This window comes from Peromyscus leucopus, chromosome 1, assembly GCF_004664715.2.
Source record: "Peromyscus leucopus breed LL Stock chromosome 1, UCI_PerLeu_2.1, whole genome shotgun sequence".
NCBI classification, from domain to species: domain Eukaryota; kingdom Metazoa; phylum Chordata; class Mammalia; order Rodentia; family Cricetidae; genus Peromyscus; species Peromyscus leucopus.
The window spans coordinates 165,068,407-165,078,430 of NC_051063.1; the positions used below are offsets into that span (position 1 = coordinate 165,068,407).

General features: G+C 44.7%; 1 protein-coding gene across 1 annotated transcript; it reads right to left on the minus strand.

Moving 5' to 3' along the window:
- Positions 1 to 3,813: 3,813 nt before the first annotated feature.
- LOC114683928 (ferritin heavy chain-like) lies at positions 3,814 to 4,682 on the minus strand. The gene has a single exon (XM_037199954.1). It carries the CDS (start codon positions 4,516 to 4,518, stop codon positions 3,970 to 3,972), a length of 549 nt encoding a protein of 182 aa, XP_037055849.1. The 5' UTR covers positions 4,519 to 4,682; the 3' UTR covers positions 3,814 to 3,969.
- Positions 4,683 to 10,024: the final 5,342 nt, after the last annotated feature.

A 10,024-nucleotide genomic window follows, 5' to 3' on the forward strand; every position in this document is an offset into this window, starting at 1 on the left:
TTCTTGTATAATATTAAAAGCACAAGCCTTAATATTATACTTCCCAGGGGCTCAGGAGAGAAACTACGAACCACGAGAATTACTTTCAGGAAATGAATCTAAGTACACCGAGCTCTTTGCCCATTTACTTTATTCCTCTGAGATTGTAGCGAGCACTACCCCAGTTATGGGGGAGGAATAATCACTCTTGATTCAGACCTGGTATAACACTCATTTATTCACACTGTAAGATTACAAGCAATATTTATCCTGTCTTCCAAATGAAAGCAGGAGTACCTCTCCAGGTGTACAGGTCCGGACTTGCCACGTCTGTTCCTCTGGATCTTGGGTCAGCCTTCCTCAGGTCAGCCACGTCTGCACTGGGGACAGGATCTCACGTCTCTGGCAGAGGAGAGTCATCTCACGCAAGGGCTTGACGAGCTCTGTTGGTCGGGTCTGAGGCTTCATCTTTTATATTCTTTTCTGGCTAGGTTTCTAGTCTTATCCCCACTTCCACACATAGCTTATAGCTTATCACTACTCCATTTGTGGTTTACTTACTTCCTTCTATTGCTTATCACTCCTGACCAGGGTTGTTTACCCTAGGCCTTACATGATGTTCCTTACAGAGATAAAATCCTATCTACACAGCTTCAGTTCTGTTCTCATGCCTAGCTCCTTTCTTGCCTGATTTCTCTCTACCTTTATCTACTGTTCTAAGTTCTGTCTTAATTCTCTTGTCTTAATTCTGCCTCATCTAGGTCCTTCTCATCTTATTCTTACCCAGCTAGTATTTCCTTATCTGGCTCTTCCTCATCTTCCATCTCATCCACACATTCTCTCTGGTCAAAATCCTCTTTATCCCTCTCAGTTATCTGTCCTCAAGTTCTCCACTCCCCTCTTCCTCTCTGTCTCCTTAACCTCTAGGGTCCTCTCAAGTCTCTGAGGTGTTCAGTTATAAACTCAAGCAATAGCGATCCTCTGCCCCGAGCAAGGTCACCAGGCTTGAATTCTTATGGGGACATAAAGGTAGGTAAGGATTTTCCTCAGGCAGTGACCACCAGTCTTTCTTTTATAACCCAAAATGGGAGTGGTAAAAGAGGAGGTCAACTGAGTACTAATGACTGGTTAGTATATCAAAAAGGGGATCTATGTGCTCAGTCTACATTCCTAGAATGGTTAGGTAAGAAGTTAGGGGTCTGTTAGTAAGGTTGTATAAGAAAGGTGGGTCTCACCCTAAATAGCACAAGAAATAAAAGGCTATCTGCCTGACCTAGTGGACAGGTGTTGTTTCATTTGGCCTTGGGTGCTTGATAGGCATTTTAGATAAATACACTGTTAGGAGTTCTTGGAAGCATGCATAGCATTACAAGAAAATCACTTTAGGAACCAGTTAATATGTATACAAAAGCTAAAATATCACCAAGACTTCTTAAGCCATGGCTTGACCTTTGGAGAAGTCCTTGACTTTTCCAAATAGTAGCTTTTGTGATAGTAGCTGAATTCCATCACATTTTCCTGTGGCTTGCAGCAGCTTTGTCAGACCTCATGGCTGGGGGTAAGGGGGCGGCACGAATCAGAGGACCAGTTCCTGGAGAAGCTTTAAGGCTACTATTTGAGCAGTTTCAGTCTAGGTGGAGAACATTTCTACCCACCCTGAAAAGCTATCTATAAAAACTAGCAAGTACTTTTATCCTCTTCTAAACAGGCCAGATCTTGGTGAAGTCAGTTTTCCTAGAGTTTGCCAGGGTTTTCCTCTCTGTCTTAGTTAGGGTGATGAAACACCATAACCAAAAGGGAAGTTGGGGAGGAAAGGGTTTATTTGGCTTACACTTCAGCATTGCTGTTCATCACTGAAGGAAGTCAGGACAGAACTCAAACAGGGTTTGAGCTGATGCAGAGGCCATGGAGGGGTGCTGCTTACTGGCTTGCTTTCCCTGGTTTGTTCAGCCCACCTTCTTATGGAACCCAGGACCAGCATCCCAGGGATGAGACCACCCATCATGGGCCGGGTCCTCCCCAACTTATTACTAAATGAGAAAATGCCTTACAGCTGGATCTGAGGCATTTCCTCAGTTAACGCTCTGGTGACTCTAGCTTGTGTCAAGTTGACACACAAAACCAGTCAGTCCACTCTCTTAAGACCCCTTCCTGGGTAAGGGCTTGCTGTTGTCAGTTCACCTGAGCACAAACTTGGCATCTGGATGAGACATCCCACAGTAGGCTCTCCAGTCTAGGTATAACATACTGTGATATGAGCAACTCAGAAAGTTTTGTGAACCCCAGATGAGTAGCCTGGTGAAGGTCAGTTACCAGAGTCCTTCCAGTTGTTTCTGGAAGAGTGATCTTTCCCCTTTGATACCTTCAATCAACTGGTAGGCTTAAGCTGTCTTTTTTTTTTTTTTTCATCCTCTATTCCTACTGATTATACCATGGAGTTTCAGACAGCACCAGGTCATCAGAATATCAACAAGCCCCATTGGCCTTTGGGTCATTTGTCAGGCAGCCAGGCCAGCAGCTGGATAGAGTCATCTCTTTGATTCCTCAACAGTGAAGGGCAGCAATTTCTAAAAGAATTCAGATAGCCTCTAGGGGGCAAGATTTTTTTTTCTTTGTTTTTAATGTCCTTTCTCACAGTGCTGAGAAACCTTTTTCTCTATCAGTCATGCTGTGGACATGCTAGTAGTGAAAGCATTGCAACTGTCTGTGTGTATGGTTGTGTGATATTTTGATCGCACTCTAGCACTCCTGAGACGAACAATAAAGTTTACTTGGAATCACAAGGCACAGCTAGCTACTAACTGACCAAAATTGGCCATAGAGGTTTTAGAGGACTGAGGACATAGAGAGAGACCCAGAAAGTAGTAGGGTGGGCTTAGAAAGGTTCTCAGCCCTTTTGGATTGAGGAAGAAGAAAGAGAGGAGGTCTCCGGTTGCTTCTCTGATTATTCAGATTCTTACCCTAATATCTGACTCCTGAGTTTTTATTGATAAAGAATAATTGGATAAAGACTTCAGTGGTGGACTTGCCTTTTCCCAATTTGAGAGCCTGGGTCAGGTCAATCAGTTCTGCTCTCTGGGCTGAGGTACCCGGCTTGGGCCCCAGTCATTTTAGTTAGAGTAACTTTTGCAGCTCCCACCTACCTGGTTTCATCTTTCATCTCGTGACAGTCATGGATGGACATCTGGGGTTGTCATCAGGCAAGAGGGTACACAGCGGTTGTCTCAAACCGGTATTGGATCACACAGGCATTAGATAGCCAGCATTCAGGTGTTCCTGGGCAGAGGACCTAAACCTTGTCGTGGCATACTGTCGAGTATAAGATCTTGACCCGGAGTTGACTTGTTCATTTTCTTCATTAGACTAGTGGTAGCTGCCACAGCTCTTAGACTGGTGGACTATTGTGTATGTCATAGGGCATTTCTATGGCCTCAAAGTTTGAGTTAAAACTCTATTTGTAATGTCTTTTTTTGTGAACAAACAGATGAAAAAAATTTGAGAATCTGGGAGTGCTACAGCTGGAGCCAAAGTCAGAGCCACTTTTAAAGCCCCAAATGCTGTTTGTTTCACCTCAGTATGGATTGGGGGCTCAGTGCACCCCTTTGTGCTGGTGGTGGATGCCTTGCTCTTTCTACAGACTCTGTTATCTAGAGGCAGCAACACCTAGCTACACCTAGGAACTCTCAAATCTGTCTCTTCGTCTTTGGAGTTGGAATCTGAAGGATGGCAGCAATTCTACTGTGAGTCAGGCTCCCTTTGCCTCCCTTCAGCTGGTAGCCAAGATAAGCAAGCTCTGATGTATGAAGGCGGACTTTTTTTTTTTTTTTTTTTTTTTTTTTGGTACCAAAATTCTTTATTTGAAGAAATGGTACAAATTAAAGAACTTAAGCGGATGTTTTGGTGCGACTTTTAGAAAAGATAAAGGCAGCCCGACATGCATGCACGGCCTCAGTGACCAGTAAAGTCACTTGTGGCTTTGGGGAAGTCAGCTTAGCCCTCATCACCGTGTCCCAGGGTGTGCTTGTCAAAGAGATATTCTGCCAGGCCAGCTTCAGGGGCTCCCATCTTGCGGAGGTTGGTCACGTGGTCACCCAGTTCCTTGATGGATTTCACCCGCTCGTTCAGGTAATGGGTCTCAATGAAGTCACACAAGTGGGGGTCATTTTTGTCAGTAGCCAGTTTGTGCAGTTCCAGTAGTGACTGATTCACACTCTTCTCCAAGTGCAGTGCACACTCCATCACACTCAGCCCGTTCTCCCAGTCATCACGGTCTGGTTTCTTGATATCCTGCAGGAAGATTCGGCCACCTCGTTGGTTCTGTAGCTTCATCAGTTTCTCAGGATGCTCCCTCTCCTCGTGAGATTGGTGGAGAAAGTATTTGGCAAAGTTCCTCAGAGCTACATCATCCCGGTCGAAGTAGCAAGACATAGACAGATAGACGTAGGAGGCATACAGTTCCAAGTTGATCTGGCGGTTGATGGCAGCCTCTGAGTCCTGGTGGTAGTTCTGGCGCACTTGCCAGGGAGACGCGGTGGTCATGGCAGCGGCTGGGCGAGGCGCGGTGGCGACGCTGGAGCGGCGGGGCGACGAAGTTGCAAAGGGTTCTGGATCGGAGCAGCCGGCTGGGGTCGGAAGGGTAGAGCACCGGGTTCCGTTCAAGCACTGTTGAAGCAGGAAACCGCGGCGACTCTGGGCGAGAACGTCTGGCCAAAGGCAGACTTTTTAAGCCAACATTCTGTAGCCTAAGGACTGTAACTCTTGCAGCAGACCCTCAGTGGCTTTTATTTTTTGTAATTTATTTTAGTTTTAGAGGCTAGGAGGAGGTTATTTCATATTGTAAGAGTATGGTCCTGGGAAACCTCTAATGGAAGGGCAGAATGTCAGTGTTTAGTGTCTCATCAAATAGGGTTGGAAAAGTTTTAAATCCTTGGGGCAACCTGATCCAGGTATGTTGCCCACTGTAACCTCCCTGTGGGTCTATCCACTTGAAAGCATAGATGGGTTGATTCACAGTGATGTGGAGCATGAAGAAGTGTGAGATGTTTAGGAAGTGGTCAGGATGTGGCTACTGTATTCGAGGAGTGGTAAAGAATGGGAGGCTAAAGAATGCATCTTTCAGGTCTAAGACAGTGTACACCTGTTTCTCTAGAACAATCAGACTCATGAGAATCAGAGGTCCCAGGGTTCTTCACAGGCAGGAGAGGTGTATTCTCGGGTAACCAGCAGGGCACCAGGATGCAGGTCTCTTCAACCCAGGAAATATGGGCTGCAATTTCCCTTTTGTTTCCAGGGTCATTGGGTTTGTTTAGTCTGGATGGAGGTAGCCGAAATGGTTAGTTTAACAATTATAGGAACTTGGTATTGGGCCAGTCCTGGGTGCTTGGTTTCTGCCCATACTCCTGGGATCTTTGTTGTTAATCTGAGAGACAGTCCAACTGTATCTTCTGATTGGAGGCAGGACTTTCATCTAGGAGATATTCTTCTGACAGAGGGCAAGGTGCCAACATTCTGCTGTGTATCTGTGAGTCTAACTGTGTCTCATCATCAGAGAAGGTGACCATGGCTTTCAGACTATGCTAAAGGTTTCATCCCAATCAATTCTCTGTTGTTAAATACGTTTGAGCTACCTCCAGAAATTGAAATTTATATATTTTAATTTTTCTAACTTTCATAACCCCTTTTTAATATCTGGGGCTGACCAGGTGACAAAGAAAATCTTTTCAGCAGCTGTCTTTAATCATTTTGTACCTAGCAAAATTTGTTTAAAGTTCCCTTGGCTAGTGTTGAACAGAAGGGAAGATCTATTCTGTCCATGTTGCATTGTTTGGCAGTGATCCCCCTGGCCAACCAGGGGCAATGTTTCTACTTTTTTCAGAAAATGTTTGAGTTTTCCAGTCACACTGATGACTGGCTGGAGAGGGGACACGTCATGAAAGAGGGGGGAGTGGAGCTGCTTGGGGAGGGGGGCTAAAGGAATGTGTAACTGGGGGACTACTTCCCCTCCCCATACGCATTCCACTTAGAAGCTCAGACCCTCCCTGTCTCCACACAGAGATCCACCTGGGCTGGACCTGAGCAGGAGTTGCTTGACAAAACAAGAGTCAAAACCCAAACAAACACTCCTGTAATGTGAGAGGCAGAGTTGTTTGTTTGCTTGTTTGTTTCTCTGGGTGACCTGGCAGAGCCAAAAGGATTTGGGTCCCCAATAAGAGGCATAGTTCTTAAGCCAGGGTGTGTCTCATACCAGAGAAAGCCACTGGTCAGCACAGGATAACAGAACTGACAAAAACACATAGAAACATGCACACACAGAGGGGGCTGGTAAAGCAAACGGGGTGGCCACCACACATTTGTACACCCGAACAAACAAGGAGCATCCAGTGACATCTCACACAGATCCCAGACACCAGATGAGCAGCCCCATCTGACCTTGCCTATGAATCCAAACAGAAGGTACCTTAACCAGACTCACCTCCAGAGGCTACAAACCAGGCTACTTTCTAATTTGTTTCTTTTAGGGATGGAGGTTTCAGACTCCTCTGAAGCATCAGGCAGTGATGGATCAAAGGGAGCCCTGGGGACCTGCAGCATCTCGGGCTGCACCCCACCCCCCCCAGGAGTCCCCTGGCCACTGCACTCTTCCTCACTACAAGGTTTGGTTTCTGGGGATCTTAGTGGGACCTCCAGAAATGTTGTGGCGTATCTACCAGAGAAGACTACTCAGACATGGGTTTAAGCCAATAGAAAGTCTTTATTAGCTGGTCAGTAGCTACACTGAGTGTTCAGGATCGCAGTAGTGGAACTACAGAAGCCAAAAAGCAAGGTTAGTACCACTAGAGACTTTCCCAGAACTATGGACTTTGTTTTGGTTTAGCAGGTGGTGCTGTCTACAATGCTGAGTTTTAAGGCCTGAATGGTACTTCTATCATGGAGTTATTATGCTAAGGTCTAGGGCCCTGTTACACGCAGCTTGAACTCTAGTTCCTCTCCCCATCTGTCAATGGGGAAAAACTCCACTTAGCTAAATGGTTTTTCACGAGTTTTCAAAGAATTACACACACACAGTATTTGAGGCATGGTAAACACCCAACTAAGGTCAGCTCTGGGGAAGAGGATCCAGTGCTGCCTGGATGGTCATGTGACACAGCTGCACAACTGATCCCCACCTGCACCCTGAGCCAGCTGTCAGAGAGGCTGAATAAAGAGGGAAAATGTGCAAATTAGTGAAGGAGAAGTCTAATGATGATTTGCATCTTCACAGTCAGTTTGGTTTCACTTCTCCCTCTTCCCCATGACGTCGCCCCACGCCCCACCCCACCCTATCCCCACCCCCGACACACACACCAGCAATCAGTCTCCTGATCTGTCTCTTTCTTGAAACCTCCGGGGAGCCTTGAGCTTTCTCCCATAGACCATTCCAATAGCCTACTTCCCAGCCTTTGGACTCCCATGTCACCTACGCCATCTGAAAAGGGGATTTACTAAACCAGTCAGAGGAGCACACACTGTAATCCAGGCATCTCAGAGGAGAGAGGATGATTTTAAGTTTGAGGATAGTGTAGAGTCTATAATCAGTAGCTATTTCAGAAAAATAAGGACCTGTTATGGAGATCTGTGGTAGAGCACTTGCCTAGAATCCATTAGGGAAGGGCTAGAGGTAGGACTCCACAATTGTGTCTTTTACCTAGCACGCACAGGGCCTTCTGTCTTGTCCAGAGCACTACAAAGGAAAAGGGTGGGGCCCTTCCTCATTCCCCTCACAGATCCACTCTTTCTCTGCTAGATACCCAAGAATAAGGTCATTCAAATCATCTTGCTATCTCACCCTTAACTATCTAAACTCTTCTCTCAACTACCACTCCTCGAACACAGTAGCCACATCCTGACCACTTCCTAAACATCTCACACTTCTTCATGCTCCACATCACTGTGAAGTCCCCTCTGTTCTATTCTTGAGGTACACAAATATCTTCCAAAAGCTAGCTTAATGGGCACTTAGACAAGCTTCCAAGCTTCCTCAAGTCCTGCATTCTCCTAGGGGTTAATCAATCTCATACAACTCATATTTTGGGTATCTGAAGCTGTCTGTCCCCTGCCTAGTTTTGGCAGTCAAATTTTAAAAACATTTTAATGTATATGCATGTGTGTGTATGTTCATATGTGTGCATATACATGAATGCCATGGTTCATGTGTGGAGGTCAGAGGACAACCTTGAGTGTCAACCTTAGACCTCTTTTGAGGCAGAATCTCTTTGCAGTTGTGTATGCTAGGCTAAGTGGCCAGAAATCTTCCAGAGAGTCTTCTGTTACTGCCTTCTATCTCACTGTGGGAAATCAGGGATCATAGACACTGTACTTGCCTTTATGTGGATTCTGCAAATGCAACAAAGGTCTTGATGCTTATATAAGCATTCCTCCCTGCTGATCCATCCATCTTCCAAGCTCCAAAAATGTCTTGATACTGCACTAAGTATTCATTCAGAGTACAAATGTCACACTGTGATTAGAGCCTCCTCCATCAACACTTGAGCAAAATGACAGAATTTCTCCAGTCATCATTGTAACAGACAAGTCAAATACCAATGTTTCATTGATGGGCCATTTCCAAATGAGTCCATACACTTTAGTTCCCTTTTATCACATTTGTGAAGGAAGCCTTGAAAGATCGATGAGTTTTCCCCATTTCTTTGTTTCCAACATTTCTACTGCATGCATCTTATACAGCATACCCTGGAAATATCAGGAAGAAAGAGATAAGGTGCCTGCCTCACTTTAAGGGATAAACCTAAGCACATTACAATCTCAAAGCTTGTTTGAGCAGACCTTCAGGCAGACAGTGACAGAAATCAAGGGGTTGGAGCTCTACAGAAGATAGTTAAAAGGGAAATTTTCTTTTAAAAAAGATTTTATTTATTTTTATTTTATATGTATGAGTGTTTTTTTCTTTTTATTTATTTATTTATTTATTTTTAAAATTACACTCATGATATTCATTAATTACACTCATGATATTAATCACATTTGTGGTATTCATAGATTACATTCTCAGTATTCATTTAATTATATATATATATATATATATACATACATACATACATACATATATTTTAATTTTAAATGCCAAATGTCATTTCTTGAAGGGGGGAGGAGGTCTTAAATACAGGCTTACAGCACAATGGGAGGACCCCGGAGGGCAGAAGTTCACTACTGATGTTTTACAATCTTGCATCTAAGCTGTTAATGCCTATTATTCAGGATACACAGACAAGGAACTTCCCTTAAGCATTCAGGAGGGTGGAACCTGGCAGGGAATTAGCATAGGGAGGATATCAAGGTCAAGGTCCACAAGCAAGGCAACAGTTACCCAAAATGGGGGCCAGGGCACTGCAGGTCCCCCTTTTATTAAAAAATGAGCTTCTGACTTGGGTTGCGTGGGACATCAGCAGGTCACCTTACCCGTCATGGAGACACCTGCCCAGGCCACACAGGTGCTCTGTCTTAGGTTGGTGAGTGCTCCCCAGGCATTACCCGTCTCTGAATACTCATTATCATATAGGCTCTATCGTGTGTGAGCTGCAGAGTTAATTGCTGCCAAGGATCTCAAAGTGGCACTGGGCTTGCAATCTGTGTGTTTGATACAGAAAAGACCAACAGAGGCCCTATCTCACCCACAGCCAGTAGGCTAAAGGCAACTGAGCCATTCCCTTCCTTATCGAGCCATACTGTATGTTGGAGTCCTTGTAAGATAGTATCCCAAAAGCAACTGGAACTTGAGTTTATAAATTTATAATTTTCAAAGTCAATTGAGATGTATATAACTACTGAATTAAATGTATCATGCCCAATAGAATGAAAGATTAACTAACTGTGGTAGCTACTTTTGTTACCAGGGTCTCCACTGTGCTAGCTGTAGTAAGCAATTATGAAATGGTAATCCCAGAATCAGTAGCAGTGGTGTGCACCATTGCTATAACAGCAAGAGCAGCAGCAGCAATGTCAAAATCTCTTCTGGATTGTGTGGACATCCACTGGCATGGATACAACT